Source organism: Colius striatus, chromosome 3 (assembly GCF_028858725.1).
Source record: "Colius striatus isolate bColStr4 chromosome 3, bColStr4.1.hap1, whole genome shotgun sequence".
NCBI lineage: Eukaryota > Metazoa > Chordata > Aves > Coliiformes > Coliidae > Colius > Colius striatus.
In genome coordinates, this window is record NC_084761.1 from 98,511,990 (window position 1) to 98,531,249 (window position 19,260).

At 46.1% G+C, this 19,260-nt stretch overlaps 1 protein-coding gene across 3 annotated transcripts in view; it reads right to left on the minus strand.

Moving 5' to 3' along the window:
* The window catches only part of ALMS1 (ALMS1 centrosome and basal body associated protein), a 92,172-nt gene that overhangs the window by 27,100 nt on the left and 45,812 nt on the right, over positions 1-19,260 (minus strand). The window contains exons 8-11 of one of the 3 annotated variants that reach the window (XM_061993357.1): positions 18,176-18,309; positions 6,784-8,506; positions 5,562-5,687; positions 3,715-3,876 (exon numbers count right to left, since the gene is read on the minus strand). In XM_061993357.1, the coding sequence (XP_061849341.1) occupies positions 3,715-3,876; positions 5,562-5,687; positions 6,784-8,506; positions 18,176-18,309 (2,145 nt within the window). Of the gene's footprint in view, positions 1-3,714; positions 3,877-5,474; positions 5,688-6,783; positions 8,507-18,175; positions 18,310-19,260 lie in introns of all 3 variants that reach the window. The other 2 variants (XM_061993354.1, XM_061993358.1) reach the window with 2 other exon arrangements.

Here is a 19,260-nt window from a genome sequence, read left to right on the forward strand (position 1 = left end):
AAGAAGTTTATATAGAGAAACTTCTTAAAAGAATACAAAACTTGCATAAATGGAAGCTGTAGACAAGCTCTGTGGGCAGAGGGAATCTTTTATTAGACCATCTAAAAATACAGTTGAAGAAGTCAAAGCAAATTTTAGACCTGTATGTCTTTCTCCAGAAAGTTTGCTTAAATTCCAACTCTACTGGCTGGTTTAACAAAAGATTTTTTCTACTGACAGTTCTTTTCTTGCCTGTGTGGAGGCTCCTTCCTTGGAGCTTTCAAGACCTACCTGGACACGTTCCTGTGTGACCTGATCTAGGTGGGAGCTGCTTCTGCAAAGGGGTTGCACTGGATGATCTCTAAAGGTCCATTCCAACCCCACCATTCTGATTCTATGATTTAGACCATCACAGCTCCAGAAAAATACTATGAGATAGCTTTAAATTGTCACTTGTGTCCCTCTTTCACTTTGATGCAAGCTGTTCACAGGCAGGTGTCCACTCATCTCTGCTCCAACATGGTATTTTGTTTGTCACTGCAAACGCTGCTCTTCCTTCAGCTCTACTGCCATTACCCAGCATCCTCCTGAGTTATCCACAGGGAATGAAGAAAAGCATCTTTCTGTCTCAATTCACTTGTTTCTCTATCCTTGCATTTTCTAAAGGCTCACAGAGAATTGTTTCTTCCATTAGAAGAGCTAGATCAAGACAACATTGTCTTTATTGCTTCACTAATTCAACTGTTGGCCCTGCTTACACGTAGCAAAAATGTCAAATGAACACACAAGTCATGAGATTTGCTCTGTCCTCTGCAGTCATTTTAAAAGATCTTCTGGAAATGCCAAAATCTCTTCATTCTGAAAGGAAAACCTTCAAAGGAAACCCCTTCTGAAGGAAAGAACTCAAATCATCAGAAGGAATCCTTGTCAATACATCAGCACTGCTCTGTGAGCTTACCCCAGGCACAGTGAGCTGCCTGCTTAAAGGACAACAATAATCACACTGAGGTACACCATAGAAACCTCTCTCATTAAATGCCTTCATATAACAAGTTTACATGACACTGAGACAAATAAATTGTCTCTCAAAACCCCTAGAAGAGAGCAGTAACTATCTAATTCACAATCCATTAGGCTGTTGTCCTGTTTCAGATGGAACAGAGTTCATTTTCTTCCTAGAAGCTGGTACAGTGCTGTGTTTTGGATTTAATGTGAGAACACTGCTGATACCACAGGATGTTCTACTTGTTGCTAAATGGTGATTATCCTAAGTCAAGGATTTTTCAGTTTCCCAAGCAGGAGGTGCACACAGAGCTGAGAGGCAGCCTGGCCAGGACAGCTGACCCCAACAAGCCACAGGGCTACTCCATACACAGAATCACAGACTCTGAAGGGCTGGAAGGGACCTGGAAAGCTCATCCAGTGCAACCCCCCTGCCAGAGCAGCACCACCTAGAGCAGGGCACACAGGGACTCATCCAGCTGGGTTGGAATGTCTCCAGAGAAGGAGCCTCCACAGCCCATCTGGGCAGCCCCTGCCAGTGCTCCCTCACCTCAACAGGGAACAACTTTGTCCTTGTGTTGCTTTGGAACCTCTTCTGTTGCAGCTTGTCCCTGTTGCCCCTTGTCCTACCTCTGTCCATCCCTGAGCACAGCCTGGCTCCATCCTGACACCCACCCTTGATGGATTTGTAACCATGCATGAGCTCACCCCTCAGTCTCCTCTTCTCCAAGCTGCAGAGCCCCAGCTCCCTCAGCCTTTCAGCACAAGGCAGATGCTCCACTCCTTTCAGCATCTCTGTGTCCCTGCACTGAACTCTCTCCAGCAGCTCCCTGTCCTTCTGGAACTGAGGAGTCCAGAACAGAACACACTATTCCAGATGTGGGCTCACCAGGGCAGAGCAGAGTGGCAGCAGAACCTCTCTGACCTGCTGCCCACAGCCCTTCTCATCCAGCCCAGGCTGCCATTGGCCTCTTGGCCACAAGGGCATGTTGCTGGCTCATGCTCATCCTGCTGCCCACCAGCACCCCCAGCTCCCTTTCCCCTGTTCTACTTTCCAACAGTCCATTCCCCAGCCTGTGCTGGTACATGGGGTTGTTCTTCCCCAGATGCAACACTCTACACTTGCCCTGGTTGAATTTCATTACATATCTCTCTGCCCAGCCCTCCAGCCTGCCAGCTCTCACTGAATGGCAGCACAGCCTCTGCCATAGGACACCCTGTCAGTACAGAACTGGGAGGAGTTGGCTGAGCATTGGTCAGCAGCTGGACAGCAACTGCCTTCAGCATCACTCGTCTTTCCTTGGGTTTTCTCTCTCTCTCTGTTTTCTTCCTTTTCATTACCATTATTATTCCTAACATTATCTTTTATCTTCATTATTAACCAAAGGGTGATGGGATGAGCTGGAACACAAAAAGTTCCTTTGAAACACAAGGAAAAACTGTTTCAGTGCTGAGGGGAGGGAGCCCTGGCACAGGCTGCCCTGGGAGGGTGTGGAGGCTCCTTCTCAGGAGGTTCCCAAACCCACCTGGACACGTTCCTGTGTGACCTGATCTAGATGGGACCTGCTTCTGCAGGGGGGTTGGACTGAATGATCTCTAAAGGTCCCTTCCAACCCCTATCATTCTATGATTCTACCCTGTTCTTATCTCACCCCAGGAGCTTGTGTTTCCTTTCACCTCTCCTCCCATCCCACCGCAGCGAGCGAGCGGCCGCTCAGTGCTCAGCTCCTGGCTGGGGTTACACCACAACAGCTTTTCAGATGGCTGGAGTCTCATCCCTCATTAACAGCCACAATTATATTACCTCCTTGCAATTTGCTCACTCTTTGTTTAATATAGCATGTGTTGCAAATACTGTACTGTGCAATAAACACTTTCCCTGAGGAATCCACAGCTGCATTTAGGGGAGATGGCAACCCCTGGGCAATTTTCTGTCTGCAGTCACTGCTGCCCAGGAAGAAGATGCAATCCTCAAGCACAACAGAATTCCTGCTCCCTGCTGAGACTCCAGAAAATTTATCAGCCACTCAGAATCACAGAATGAGATCCATCAGGACTAATTTTAGCTGCTGTCATGAGATACAGTGTCAAAATCAGCAGTTGTCTCAGCATAATTCCATTTTGTCAGCATTTGCAACAAATAAAGCCTTAAAAGTAGGCTACTGCAGGAGTAAACCCTGACCTTCATCCCTCAGGAGTACCATCCAACAAGGTTAATGGAGGGGAGGAAGAAACATCAGTCAAATCAAATTAAACCTGAGTTAAATACCAACATTACAGGGATAATTCCACAACACCTCCTCAGTGTAGCTGTGAGCAGGAACACAATCCCAACACAATCTACAGAGCCACCCCACTTGCTTTTACTTACACCAGGGAATTGCTGTAATTTTGTACAGGGGCATCCTTTGCACACATAAAGAAGACTTTGCACTTCAACAAGCTGAAAAAGACAACCAGAAAACCTCTAAACCACATAATCTTGCAAAGGCTTTGAGAAGCAGTGGGGCCACTGGGCTGCTAGCAAATCCTAACATCCAAGTACCTGGACATTCAGGGAGAAGCAGAAAGGTGGGGAAGAGAATGATGAGTCAAATTCAGCATCTTCAGGTAGACTATCAGCAAGAGGAGGAGAGCAGAAATCATGGATCCTGAGACACGATTCCTTTGCTCTACTTTCTTTCATGTGTATGGAAACGTGTAAAATGAAACACACACACACACTTGAAGTACCTGGGGAAGCTTCCACTTGCTCCTCAGCCCAGGCTAGCTTGGGCTTGGCCCTCTTGCTGTAGGTCCTTTCTCTGTGCTTGCTAGCTGTACTGGCTGGAGGATGATCATCCCTTAAACCAAGCAGGTTTGCTGGAAACCTTGGAGGAAAGGCATCATTTGACCCTGCAGAGAAAGAGAGCAACAATTCTGAGTAAAAAGAGGATGCAGGACAAATAGATACTGACATTTCACAACAAAGACAAGGCTTTGTTTCAGACCTATTATCTATGTATTAGTACCAGTGTATTCACCAACTGAAAACCATGATCCCTCATGAGCAATTCCAGTGAGTAGCAGGAGCTATCGCACCACATTTTTCCATGATCTCTAGCTACAAGGTTCTTCCCTGAGAGGCAAATCAATTTTACCTCTTCTACTAATGAGCAGAAGAGAATACAAGGAAATAAACATGAGCCAAGTCTGCCAGGAAGCCAGGCACAGGACTTGGAACATCCAGACTCCCTCCTGCTCACATGCAAATGCCAGACATTTTCACTGACTGATGTAAATCAATTCTCTGAGTTCGGAATAGCAAAGGAGAAAAGCTGGAGGACTAGTGTAGGTCTGTATAACCTCTAAACAAGAATTCAAGACAGCAGCATTGCTCTCACACTATCATATCACTGTCTTCTAACATTGGAAACCTAAACTGGCCCCTAACTGATTTATGGTCCTTGTCAACAGCACCTGGTTACACTCAGCAGAGTTGCTCAGCTCATTTTCCTTCAGCTACTACCCATGAGCTAAGGATGGGAGCTGCAGCAGGGAGTTTAAAGCAACCACCATTCATTGTTTAATGCAGCTGTACATTTTCTCAAGCCTTGCACTGCCTCATACTGAATTCTGATATCTAGCATCACAGTTTCTGCAAAACAACAGACTTGCATCACATTTGTTTCTCTCATTTTGATCATATTACAACAGACTGGGAAAAGGTAATGAGCTAAAAGACTTTGTGGCTATAAAGACTAACCTGTGTGCTTACTGTCACTGCTGTATCAAGCTACTCCCTCTGAGGTACCTCTGTCAGCAACTGGACATCTCTGCAGTATTAGTTTTGCCTACAAATAACTGTGGATGTCAAAAAGCTCTGACTGAACCTGCAAGTCAAAGCTCCAAGGCTTAAGTGATGAGTTCTTTATGTATAGAAGTGAAAAATAACAGCAGGCAAAGCAAAAGAAGCTGATTAATCCCAGTAAATGAGAAGTGTTTGTTACTGGGAGTTGGGAGAGTGCAGGGAAGAGGTGAATATCTATTTTAAACCATAGTTAGGATTGTTTCTAGAAAAGCTTCCTACACTGGAATCCCCTGAGATGGAAGTAAGAAGTTGAGTACTGGGAAAGCTATTACCTGAAATGCATGTTGTATGATGCAGATCTTTCAGAATGCACACAAAGCAAACTAATGAAAAACAGGGGGAGAAGGTACATAAACAAGGGAACTGCAAAGGAGAATTGGCAAAGATAGGAAAGAGTCCAAACTCCATAGTCATTCCCAGACAACAGCAAAGAATTATCAAGCTGTGAAACATTGAGCTTTCCTTCTTTTCACTGCCAGCATGGAGAAACATCCCTTTCATCAGACCAACTGAAAGCAGAGCCTTCAGTCAGGACTAGTACATCTTTGTCTTACAAGGTGTTGTGAAGGTGACTGAAGACATTGTTCTATCAAAATCGATGCACTTACTCTGATGTGGTGAGAGAGGGGAGTTCTGAGCTCACCTGAGACACTTCTGCATGTGAAACAGAGAGATTCTGATCCATGAACTACAGCTGTCATGGGGCATTTGGAAGAGCTGAGGTAAGTACCTGAGTGAGAGCTCTCAGCACTGGTTTCTGAGGCAACTGGAGAAATTTGGGATCCTGCCTTTAGATAAGGAACATAATACATCCCAGTACTTCCCAAAGGTTTATAGGGCAGCAATAAGGGCTGACCTGTGAGGACAGAAAGGCAAAGCAATTAACACAAGTCAGGCTTGAAACCTTTAATGCAACTGAAGAGAAAAACCAACAACTCAGGAGCCAAGGAGACTGCTGAAGAGGTTCACTGAGGTAAATCTGGAGAAACAGCCCATTCCAAACTGCAATCATCAATTGCTTCATTAATTTCATTGCATTCTTTCATACCCACCCAATGGTTACAAGGTTGGCTGTCACGTAGCTAGAAAAAGCAGCTTATTCACCCACACAACACTAAAGTTGTGACTAGGGTGACAAACACTGACCTAAAAAATAACTGAGATCCCACATAGATCCTAGTTGATCCATGTCTCATGAAATAATTACAGGTGAGTATGGATAAGTGTCTCTCAGGTCAATAAAAACTGTGCTGTTGTAACACAACTGCAGCAGCTGTTTGGACCAGAAGTCAGCTGCCTTCTATTAGCAAAGAGAAGATGTGATCAGCTAGCTGAAACATCTTTTGCACCCTGGTATCATGAAGGAATGTGCTCTCTCAAGTCATAATAACTTAAACACCTTGAGAATAGAGGTACAAAGCCTGGAGGTGGGGAGAAATCATGGGAACTACAGAAGTCCACAGACATCAGGAGCACAAACCACCACTGTGCATCACCCACATTGCTCTCCCAACAGAGGAAGTCAAGTTTATTCCATTGGAAATAGCAACCTGCTTGTTTTGCTCAGTTTCTGTATGGCCTTGGCTAGAGAACAAAGCAGTAAGCAGATCCCTCTCTTGACAAAAGCCTCAGCAGTGAACCAAATCACATTATCTAGAAACAAAGGGTCAGAAAATTGTCTTGAACCAGATTTTTGTGCACAACAAATCCAAGTTCCTGGTAAACCTGAACTGAATCACAAGTGTATTGACACAGCTCCCACCCCTACAAAGCTCAAGAGTTGGGGTATTTTCCCATATGAGCAACTTTAAACATCAAAATTATCCCAAGAATGTTACTTCCAAAGGAAAAAACCCACTGTGGGTTTGGTTGTGGGTTTAATACCTATAAATATCTCAAACTTGAATAAATGAAGCTCTATATATCTCTATGTAAGATGTTAATTTGCTCACCACTCTGCCTTGGGAAAGAGGAAATCTTGTCACGAGATGAAGTTGTATTGTTGGGAAGTTCAGGGGTTTTCTGGTGGGCAGCATTTTCTCTGTCTTGTGAATCAACAAAGATTTCTGCTGAGAAGGTTGTTCTGCCAGGACTTTCTGTGGTTATCTGAGTGCTAGCATCAGAAGTACTTTTCCCAGCTTTTGCAGGAACTACAGAGTTGAAGGTATTCTTCAGATTACATCTTCCTGAACCCAGAACTTGTGGTCTCTCACTGCTTTGCAGAGGCAGCTCTTGCCCTGCTGTGCTTGTGACAGAGGAAAGCACTATGCAGGGATCTGCTGAAGACACTGGCATTGGGAAAGATGAAGATCTTTGCTTTTCTGGAATAAAGTCAGCAGCTGGTAATTTAGGACCAGCTTCTAGTGAAGTTTCAGGAGCTTTGACAGACACTGGCTGGGTATGAGCTTCAGGCTTAGCCCACAACCTCATCTCATTTTCAGCATTCACATCACTACTCAGCTCTGAGTTATTACACTTTGGGGAAAGATTTATGTGGACACAAGACAGCACTTTCTTAGTTGGTGAAGAAGGAGACACAGACATGTGGGATAAAGCCTTATCTGTAGATGGGTGGTGAGATGTACTGAGTTGCTCACTCACAGCCTCTTTCTGAATGAGAGGTGTTTCATCAGAGGGATATTTCTTCTCTTCTTTCAATAGGTTGATATGGCCCTTCAGCAAATCAGTTGGTATAGCTGGATCTGAACCTTCTAAGCCCTTGTGTAACTGCATGTGGCCAGGTGAGCTGCTGTTCTGCTGCTTCTTAGAGCTTACAGAGTGAGATTCATTCAACTGATTTGTTTTCTCACTGAATCTTGTATCACAGTCAAGCTCCCCAAGTCTGGCACTGTGCCTGCCCAATTCAGGCACATCTTGAGGCAGAACATGAGAATTCTTTGCACTAAGGGTCTGTCTCTTATCAGCATGGATGCTTACAGAATCCTCATCTGACAAACAGTCTGTTCCTTGATCAGCTCCAACTCTGTCACTGCCAGCAGAGATACGATGAAACCTGTTTGTCTCAGCTTTCTCATTAGACACTGAGCCAGCAAGCAGCGGACTTGAAGGAGGACAAGCCTTAGCTCTTTCCCACTGCTGTTTGCCATGGCTGTGTTCCTCAGTGCTACCAGAGTCGACCTCCAAAGGCATTATCCCACCAAGAGTGTCTTTAGTAAGACTGCTGCTGAGTGCTGTGGGAGTCAAGGGTGAGCGCAGCCGTTTTCGGGATGAGAAGGTGATGGAACTAATTTGCTTCACCACATCTTCAGAGCAGCTTTCCACAGCCAGCTGCTTCTCAGCTGCTAAATGCACTTCTGCTGCTGTATGAGAAGCAGCTGGAAATATCATCACACACGTGTCCCACTCCTGCTGCAATGCTGGAGGAGGTTCAACAAGGGCATCGGAATGACTAGTTGCAACTGTGTGGTGTTGGCTGCAGGTCAGAACACTACTCACAGTTTTAAACTGTGACTCCTTCATCAAGCAGCAATGGGAAGGATCAGCTCCATACAATGGCACAGCTTGGTGTAAACTTGCATCCACAAACCTCTTAGTCTTGAAGGCTTCTGTGTGTTTGTCAGCTTGAAATCTGTTGTCACTTGGAGCTTCGAAACGCCCTGTGTCGCGCTCCTGGGTATATCCAGAAGCAGTTTCCAAACCACACGCCCATGGATCCTGAAAAAACACAGAATTCACACAGGTCATGTGGATAACTTCTCATCCTTGCCAAAATATGGACTGCAGAATTCAAAGGAAGACTAGTGTTGTCAGTAACCAAGAGCCTGCCATCAGAGACGAGCACATGCTTTCTCTGGAACTCAGCTGTTAATGGAACTAATTAAGAAGTTGTCATATTTTAAGTGTCAGCAAATTAGCTGACATGGTTTTGATGCTCTAACAAACAGCAACAGTGACATCTAGAACAGAACCCTTTTGTTTTGTGACTGTAAAGTTGTGATTCTGTTAAATAGCCTAAGCTGTAAATACCTCTTCAGCATCACTCACTGCAAAAGAAAACGTTCTTTCTATCAGTTGGCTTCATACTCAGCTCACAAACCCAGCTCATAACATCCTAGGAATAACAACCATCTTTTGAGTGAATGCTCACTAAGTTAAAAGGGATTTAGATCCTTGTGATTTCAGTGATAATTTCATTCATTAAAAAGACAGTTAGCTACATAAAACGACAGAAGCACTGAGGTTGGAAGAGACCTCTGGAAGCCTGACTTCGTGCTCAAAGTAGGGTTAACTTCATCATTGGAACAGGTGGCTCAGGGTCTTGTCCCATTGAGTTTCACAGAATCACACAGAATGGTGGGGGTTGGAAGGGACATCTAAAGATCATCCAGTCCAAGGTCCTTTCTCAAGCAGGTTCCCCTCAACTAAGGGCACTAGAACGTGTCCAGGTGGGTTTGGAAACCTCTTGAGAAGAAGCCTCCTCACCCTCCCTGGGCAGCAAGGCCAGGGCTCCCTCACCCTTACACTAAAGAACTTTTTCCTTATGGTTCAGTAGAACTTTCTGTGTTTCAGTTTTTGTCCATTACCCCTAATCCTGTCACTGGACACCACAGAACAAAGTGTTACCCTCATCCTCTTGATATAGACCTTTAAATACTCCTAAGTACTAATGAGGTCCCCCCTTAGTCTCTTCTCCCGGCTGAACAGCCCCAGGTCCTGCAGGGATGGAGAACTGGATACAACTTCACTACTTGTGATCTGTAAATTGCTGATGAAATCATCTCTTAAGAGCTCCACAGAAAACAAAATACAAACCCAAGTTTTCTTCCAGTTGTAACACTGAAACCGTATCCAAGTATGAAGCAGAACTAAAATGAAAGGAACTGAGTCACATGGGAACAAGTGGGAAGAAAAGAAAGTTGTTGATGAGAAAATATTTTGCTGCCATTCAGCGGCATCTCGACCGGCTGCAGAGTTGGGCACAGAGGAACCTGCTGAGGTTCAACAAGGACAAGGGCAGAGTCCTGCAGCTGGGGAGGAACAACCCCCTGCAGCAGCACAGGCTGGGGGTGACCTGCTGGAGAGCAGCTCCAGGAGAGGGACCTGGCAGTGCTGGGGGAGAATCAACTGCCCATGAGCAGCAACGTGGGCTCGTGGGCAAGAAGCCAATGGCAGCCTGGGGGCATTGAGGAGAGTGTGGGCAGCAGGGCCAGGGAGGTTGTGCTGCCCCTCTGCTCTGCCAGAGCTGCTGAGGCCTCAGCTGGAGTCCTGTGGCCAGTGCTGGGCTCCCCAGCTCCAGAGGGACAGGGAAGTGCTGGAGAGAGGCCAGTGCAGGGACACCAAGATGCTGAGGGGACTGGAGCATCTTCCTGCTGAGGAAAGGCTGTGGGACCTGGGGCTGTTCAGTCTGGAGAAGAGGAGACTGAGGGGGGATCTCATTAACATTTATAAATATCTAAAGAGTGAGTGTCAAGGGAGTAGGGAAACACTTTTTCTGTTGTATCCAGTGCCAGGACAAGGAGTAATGGAAAGAAGCTGGAACACAAAAAGTTCCACTTAACCTTAAGGAGAAACTGTTCAGTGTTTGAGTGAGGGAGCCCTGGCACAGGCTGCTCAGGGAGGGTGTGGAGGCTCCTGCTCTGGAGGGCTTCAAAACCCACCTGGACACGTTCTTGTGTGACCTGATCTAGATGGGACCTGTTTGTGGAAAGGGGTTGCACTGGATGATCTCTAAAGGTCCATTCCAACCCCACCATTCTATGATTCTGTATTTAATTAGAAAGGCTTTACTTTCCCACAATTGCCATTTCTCTCCTCCCCTAAAACAAGCTGCTGATTTCCCTCTCAGACAAGAGCTGTGACAAATGTTTGTATCTTATGGCCACTTCTGACAATTTTTAAATGACTGAAAAGAATCAGAGCTTTGGTTTGCTCTTTAAGGTAAATGACCATTTTCCTTCTCCTAGCAAAACAGATAGAGTTGCCATAAGTACTGTGGTGGTGTTTGAAAAGCTGGTGGCAAGAAAGAGAATATATCCCTGGAAACACACAAGTCACTAATTCCACAGAACCAAACAACTTCACTGTCAGTTGTCTTTGCTCATGCAAATCTGACCATGCAAACTGCCCCACATCTGGGTCACTCCCCAGCATCAGAGCCACTCTATTTGGACTCTGCTCTTTGACTACAAGCATTCAGGCATCTCTGGCATGTATTTTACACAGCTTCTCCTGTACATCAAAAGGCCCATTCCAGCATGAAACCAAATCCCACCAGCAACAATCAACAGCAACTTAGCATTCCAGGTAACTAAAACATCATGTGCTATAGTCCCTCAGGAGAATCACACTCAGAAAAGTCCAGACTCTGCTCTTTCCCATCAGCTGGTGTTGCCTTTCACTGCCTGTTAATGAGGCAGATTACTGACACTACACTGAACTGGAAAATTCCTGCTTGCTGAGGAACCCACACCTTCTCCTGGCATCTCAAAATGTAGCCTGATGGAGGGCTGGGCAGAGAGACATCCAATGACATTCAACAAGGGCAAGGATAGAGTGCTGCATCTGGGGAAGAACAACCCCATGGACCAGCACAGGCTGGGGAATGGACTGTTGGAGAGTAGGAGAGGGGAAAGGGAGCTGGGGGTGCTGGTGGGCAGCAGGATGAGCATGAGCCAGCAACGTGCCCTCGTGGCCAAGAGGCCAATGGCATCCTGGGGTGGATGAGAAGGGCTGTGGGTGGTAGGTCAGAGAGGTTCTGCTCCCCCTCTGCTCTGCCCTTGTGAGCTCACATCTGGGATATTGTGTCCAGTTCTGGGCCCCTCAGTTCCAGAAGGACAGGGAGCTGCTGGAGAGAGTTCAGTGCAGGGACACAGAGATGCTGGAGTGGAGCATCTGCCTTGTGATGAAAGGCTGAGGGAGCTGGGGCTCTGCAGCTTGGAGGAGACTGAGGGGTGATCTCATGCATGTTACAGATCCATCAAGGGTGGGTGTGAGGAGGCTGGAGCCAGGCTGTGCTCAGTAATGGCCAATGATAGGACAAGGGGCAATGGGGACAAGCTGCAACAGAAGAGGTTCCAAAGCAACACAAGGACAAAGTTGTTCCCTGTTGAGGTGAGGGAGCACTGGCAGGGGCTGCCCAGATGGGCTGTGGAGTCTCCTTCTCTGGAGACATTCCAGCCTAGCTGGATGAGTCCCTGTGTGCCCTGCTCTAGGTGGTGCTGCTCTGGCAGGGGGGTTGCACTGGATGAGCTTTCCAGGTCCCTTCTAGCCCTTCAGATTCTGTGACTTGCCACACCTTTTGCAGCCAAAGCCCTAAATGCACAGACCCATACAGAGACCAGAGGTATGAAGGGTTCAGCAAACAGCTCTAGTTAATTGCCAAGCAAAGAAAAAACAGATATCTCAATACTCCACAAAGCTGGGATACTCCAGACTCTTTTTCTACCTCATTTCAAACAGCAAATACTAACAAGGAACATTCATTCTGCAGAGACTTACTGAGATCAACAAGACAAGATGTGATCCTCTCTAACTGGCTCGTCACTCTCATTCCCCCACCTTCTGCAACTCCCCAGCATGGGGAGGGATCAGCACACAGGGGTGGACAAGACTTTTGCTTCCAAGACTTATCTCATGATAGCAAAAGCTCCCAGATGCTGACAGGTGATCTCTGCAGCAACTTACCTGACTGGTGCAAGGAAAGGTAGTTTGGAAGAAATGCAAATGCCTCCAGATTACAGATCACACTAGAAAGAGGTGACTAAAACATCACACTCCCATGAAGAAAATCTCTAAGAGCATAAAGACTTGCAAATCCAGCTGGGAAGCTGCTAATTACCACTTAGAGTAATTTATGAGTGTCAGCTTTGATCAAAAAACTGCAACAGATTTTGCCCTGAAGCAAATGAAGGCAGCTACTCACCTGATCTGTTAACACAGCACCTCAGTGATGGCCAAGAACACAACCACCAAAACACTCACCTTTGGCATTAGGATTGATTCAAGAGACATGAACATTTATCTACACACTGAGATTCCCCTCTTGTAAATACACACTAAGTACAGCAGTAATCATAGAGGTAGTGCCACTTCTGGCAGAAAATACCACACCACATTTCACACAACATGCTAGAAAGCAGCTCCCTCTTACATTATTTCAGCCTGGTTCTTTTGCATGGGTCAGTTTAGCACCAGAGGCAGTATCACGGTTAGTGAACACTGGAAATGGACAAAAGACAAATCATTTCATCAGCATCCTCACTGCAAGAAAGTTATTTTCACAACAACAGGGACTTTGAGGGGCTGGAGAGTGGCCAGAGCTGGGCAATGGAGCTGGGGAAGGGGCTGGAGCACAAGGGGGCTGGGGAGAAGAGGGAATGGGGGTGTTGAGCCTGGAGGAGAGGAGGCAGAAGGGAGACAGGAGCCCTCTCTGACACTCCTTCACAGGAGGCTGCAGGGAGCTGGGGGTCAGTCTCAGCTCCCCAGTGATGAATGACAAGGAAACAGCCTCAAGTTGCCCCAGGGGAGATTTAGATTGGAGATTGGGAATAATTTCTTCCCAGAAAGGGCTGCCAAGCCCTGTCCCAGGCTGCCCAGGGCAGTGGTGGAGTCCCCATCCCTGCAGGGATTCCAAAGCCATGACAGTGCTGAGGGAATAGTTGGACTCTGACCTTAAAGGTCTTTTCAACCTCAACCACTCTGATTCTGTGATCCAAATCACTGGATCTGATGGTAGTGGGTGTGAAACTATAGGCCACCAGCCTTCTTTAAAGTGAACTTCTTAAGTGTGGACAACACTGATGAATTTATCTGCACTTCCTCAATTTAAATGTTATTAAAAATGACAGTCCTTGCTCTTTGCACCTCAGAGGGAGTCTGTGACAAAAGACCTGCCATGGAGATGGGCCAGGAGAGCTTCCTTTATAAAAAGCCCAAACTCCAGGCTATGTGTAGCTTTTCCTACTGAGTGGAACAACAGTGAAAACAGCAGAGTGGATTTCATTAATCAAGTGCAACACAAGTGCCTGAATTATTCCATCCTCAGCAGCTGTTTGCAATTTAGAAACAAGAATCTGTGCAAAACCATTTCTGGTGTAAGTCATCAAGTAGAGACAAGTCTTCCTCAACAGACTGCCCATCCTTTCTACATCCCAGATGTCAGTAGCAGGAAACTACTTCAGTAAGGACTGGATGCAAGGTCTTCCAGTGCAAGGTCTGGATTATTCTTCCAATGCACAGTCTGGATTATTCTCCCAGTGCAAGGCCTGGATTACTCTTCCAATGCAAGGTCTGGATTATTCTTCCAGTGCAAGGCCTGGATTACTCTTCCAATGCAAGGTCTGGATTGTTCTTTCAGTGCAAGGCCTGGATTGTTCTTCCAATGCAAGGTCTGGATTGTTCTTCCAATGCAAGGTTCTGGATTGTTCTTCCAGTGCAAGGTATGGATTATTCTTCCACTGCAAGGCCTGGATTATTCTTCCAATGCAAGGCCTGGATTATTCTTCCAATGCAAGGTTCTGGATTATTCTTCCAGTGCAAGGTTCTGGATTATTCTTCCAGTGCAAGGCCTGGATTATTCTTCCAATGCAAGGCCTGGATTATTCTTCCAATGCAAGGTTCTGGATTATTCTTCCAGTGCAAGGCCTGGATTATTCTTCCAGTGCAAGGCCTGGATTATTCTTCCAATGCAAGGCCTGGATTATTCTTCCAGTGCAAGGTTCTGGATTATTCTTCCAGTGCAAGGTTCTGGATTATTCTTCCAGTGCAAGGCCTGGATTATTCTTCCAGTGCAATGCCTGGATTATTCTTCCACTGCAAGGCCTGGATTATTCTTCCACTGCAAGGCCTGGATTATTCTTCCAATGCAAGGTTCTGGATTATTCTTCCAGTGCAAGGTTCTGGATTATTCTTCCAGTGCAAGGCCTGGATTATTCTTCCAGTGCAAGGCCTGGATTATTCTTCCAATGCAAGGCCTGGATTATTCTTCCACTGCAAGGTCTGGATTATTCTTCCAGTGCAGTACTTTTCTGTGTCCTTATCTATTCTAAGCAACTAAACTACTTTATCTGGCTTCCTATATTTGCTCTAGCAGAGATGGACAACAAGGGACTGTGGAAGGGAAGAACACTGAGCAATTCTCTGCCAGGTCAGGGGTGCTTCCAAGACCATCTCTCCCCTAAAGCACAGACCAGTTCAATGGTCTGAAGTAATACACAGCAACTCCTACTTCTGAAAGCAAGCACAGAAGTTGCTATAAACTCATCTTCTCAAGCCTTTCACATGTTTTATTGTGCTGGTTATGTGTCATCGTTCCAAAAAAGATCAGCATGGCATATGATCCACAAGAGACTGCAGTGCAAATTTATAGCTGCAACTCAGTGAACTTCCTGAAAGAGTGAGAAAGTACAAGGAGTGGAAGAATACAGCACAGAGTGGAAGAATACAGTATATAAAGAGGGAACACTCTTAGCTAGCTCTTAGAGTTACCTGGTTGGCAACCATGAAAATCCAGGTGGGGTAACAAGGTCCTTAATTGCAAAGGAAAATGTTGAGGTTTAATATGGTGAAAGTGTTACATCTAAGAGCAACTCAAAACCTCCCAGTCTCAACCTGGAGATCAAAACAATTGTATGTGTACCAAACAGAATCATAGAGTCACTTCAGTTGGAAGAGACCTTCAAGATACTCGAGTGCAGCCTTTGTCCCAGCCCTATCAATCACCAGCCCATTTCCCTCAGTGCAACATCCATTGACCTCTCAGATGGTTTTCTTAAAAAGCCCAACAGAGCATCACTCCTCCTAGGGCTGAACACTTCATGCTCATCAAAAGGATAAGTACTCCACTGCCAACTGACCTGCTGAGCAAAAAGCAGATCTCTACAGCCACAGCAGTAGGAAACAGTCATCACACAGTAACCTGTCTCTAGGAATGCCTTGGCAGCTCTGCCTTCCCTACATCCCAAACACATTTACAGGAGGGTGCCATCAGTTTATCATAAGTTTCACACGACCCATCTCTGCACAATCTGAAATGTCAGATCCCTTAAAGTCTCTTTACAGAGCATCTGCAGTGAATACATGCACAGCCCTTGTCTACTTTTCCTCCTAAAGAAGCCTGATGCATTTTTTCTTTCCAAGGCCAATCAAAACCTTTACAGAATCTCAAGGGTTGGAAGGGAGCTGGAAAGCTCACCCAGTGCAACCCCCCTGCCAGAGCAGCACCACCTAGAGCAGGGCACACAGGGACTCATCCAGCTGGGTTGGAATGTCTCCAGAGAAGGAGCCTCCACAGCCCATCTGGGCAGCCCCTGCCAGTGCTCCCTCACCTCAACAGGGAACAACTTTGTCCTTGTGTTGCTTTGGAACCTCTTCTGTTGCAGCTTGTCCCCATTGCCCCTTGTCCTATCATTGGCCATCACTGAGCACAGCCTGGCTCCAGCCTCCTCACACCAACCCTTTACATACTTGTATTACTGACTCTTTAGGAAGAGTCAGTATGAAATGGAGTCTGTAGAAAATGTCTGTGTCAAAGGTTCCATGGTTGCCATTTATCCCTAAACATTTCTGCCAAGCTGGACTGTGCAGTAGAAAAGCCTAACTGTGTGAGCAGAGTATTTCTCTCCTCATGTAACAGAAGAGCTAAGATAACTGGAAGACTCCACATATGAAGCATAGAGAAAACTGTAGAACTCCACACATTTTGTCCATTCTACAGAAGAGAAAGCACAGCAAATGCAGTTCTGACTTACCCCCACGAGCATTGCTTGTACAGACACACCTTCAGAAGTAACTTTACATGTTGAATATTCCCTTTTTTGGGTGACTATTGAGCTGAGCACTTGAGTGCAGGGTTGGAGCCCATTTATGTGCATATGTCCCAATCACCTCCTTAAACACTCTGCTCAGCTAGAACTTGAGATATCATCCTGATGCTTCTTTTTTAAGAGTGCCTGTTAACACATCAGCAGTGATCAAACACACACTCCACTATCTCAAAAGATGGAATCTTTAGAACGAAAAGATCACTGACAACTCTCCCCCAGCTCTCCTGCTCCTTCCCTGGTTTCCCTATTGCTGTGTAGACAACCTTCCTTCAGGGAAACCATAAAACACCACAGTGGGCCTTTACATTTCTTGAGTTGTCACCTCTAACAGTGAGAGATAGTCTCTAAGCTTCCCAAAAACAACACTCATCATAACCCTGCAGCAGAAGCACTAAATAAAGATGACTGACTGACCAAAGACTTGTTTGCTTGAGTGCTGGGAACAGTTTGCCTTTCTTTCTCAGGCTTTAAAGTTGAGGAGAAGGAAAATATCTTGGCATAATCTTTGTTCTTTTTAAATCAGCACAGAGTCAGCTTTGCTCTAGAAGTGCAACAGGTATTTCACAGAACACTTTCCATTCAATTTCTAGTAGATTATTTTGTCAGCAACCAAAGTGGCTGCATTTGGGGTTATTTCAGTTAAATACCATTCAACAATCTGTATTTTTGGTGACATATGTTTTTGCTTAGAGGGGTTGGACTGGATGATCTCTAATAGTCCCTTCCAACCCTACCATTCTGTAGTTCTATGAGAAAAAAACCCCATCAGCCACCTTAATCCTGCAAATCCAAACCTGGTTTTTATCTCTCTGTAATAATGTGCTATGATTAACACTCCATAACCTTCCTCTCATCACTCTTACTGTAAGGAGTTTCTTTTCTCATAGGACTGTTCCTCACACTTGAAGCCCATCAGCTCAACACAAAGGAGGGATGATTCCTTCCCTGAAACACCCTTTCACAAATACACACCACACGCCTTCATAAACATTTCAGAACACACTGGAAGTAACAGAACAAATACTCTGTGACCTAGAGGATATCATTTTGTACAGCAAACTCTTTCCACAGGAGGAACCCACAAGGCACAAGCAGCACGTGTGTCTTTTGTAACGAGCAGAACTCATGAAGCCAATCATGAATCAGGAGCTGTGTGCACTTTCTCACCGCAGGAACATCAGTTCTCCCATCACATCATCACTGACCACATCTGTCCTTCATCCCTTCCTTCAGAACCTCTTCACTTGTGCACCACCCACCCACACCCCAAACCATCTCCCCCTCACCCAATAGATTGTCTGGGGAACAAGCAAGCAGTGAAACCCCCACAACAGCCTGTGCCCTGGCTGGTCCTCAAATACATGGAGGAACTGACTAAGCTGAAAAAAGCATTTCCACTAAACAGAGCTCTCAGGAGTTTGCATCCCCCTCTCCTTGCCTAGCCACCAGCCTTCAAAAACATTGCAGGAATATAAGCCATCACTTTAAGGTGACAAGCAAGACAGTAGCATTCATCCCCCACTTCAAACATGTTCTCCAGAGTAGCTGCTTTGCTTTGTACCTTGGCTAGTGCAGATTTCTTCTTGGCACTCAGGAGCAGCTCTGCCTTGATTTCCTCTATTCTCCGTCGATTCTCTTTGGGCAGCTCTGACATAGATTCCTCAGCCTGGCTGGCCAGTTTTAGCTTCACCCATGCTACACAAAGAAGAGAAAACAGATGAGTTCCCTTTCCATTTTCTCCCATCATGTGTAACAGTTTTATAACCTAAAAGCAAAAGCTTGCTCTGTGGTTTTAGCTGCCACAACTGAGGGGACAAAGGTTGCTCCCAAACAGCAGGGCTCATGGACTGAGCACGGCTACAGTTTGAAGTGGGTCTTAAGAATGGATGCAGGAGCCATTCCTTGCTTTTGTCATCTTTACAGCCTCACATTCAAGGCAACACTTGTTCACACAATCACTTCCCAGATTCTTAACTGAGCACATGCCTAAGAGCTACATGGACCATAGAATACAGAATGGTGGGGGTTGGAAGGGACCTTTAGAGCTCATCCAGTCCAACCCCCTGCAGAAGCAGGGTCACCTAGATCAGGTCACACAGGAACGTGTCCAGGTGGGTTTTGAAGAGCTCCAAGGAAGGAGCCTCCACACCCTCCCTGGGCAGCCTGTGCCAGGGCTCCCTCACTCAAACACTGACACAGGTTTTTTTATGTTTAAGTGGAACTTTTTGTGTTCCAGCTTCATCCCATCACCCCTTGTCCTGTTGCTGGCTACTATAGAAGAGGGATGTCCCAACCTCCTGACACCCACCCTTTAGATATTTATAAATGTTAATAAGATCCCCCCTCAGTCTCCTCTTCTCCAGACCAAAGAGCCTCAGGTCCTGCAGCCTTTCCTTATATGAAAGGTGCTCCAGTCCCCTCAGCATCTTGGTGTCCCTGCACTGGCCTCTCTCCAGCACTTCCCTGTCCCTCTGGAGCTGGGGAGCCCAGAACTGGACACAGGACTCCAGATGAGGCCTCAGCAGCTCTGGTAGAGCAGAGAGGGAGAAGAACCTCTCTGGCTCTGCTGCCCACACTCTTCTTGATGCCCCCAGGCTGCCATTGGCTTCTTGCCCACGAGGCCACGTGGCTGCTCATATTTAGCTT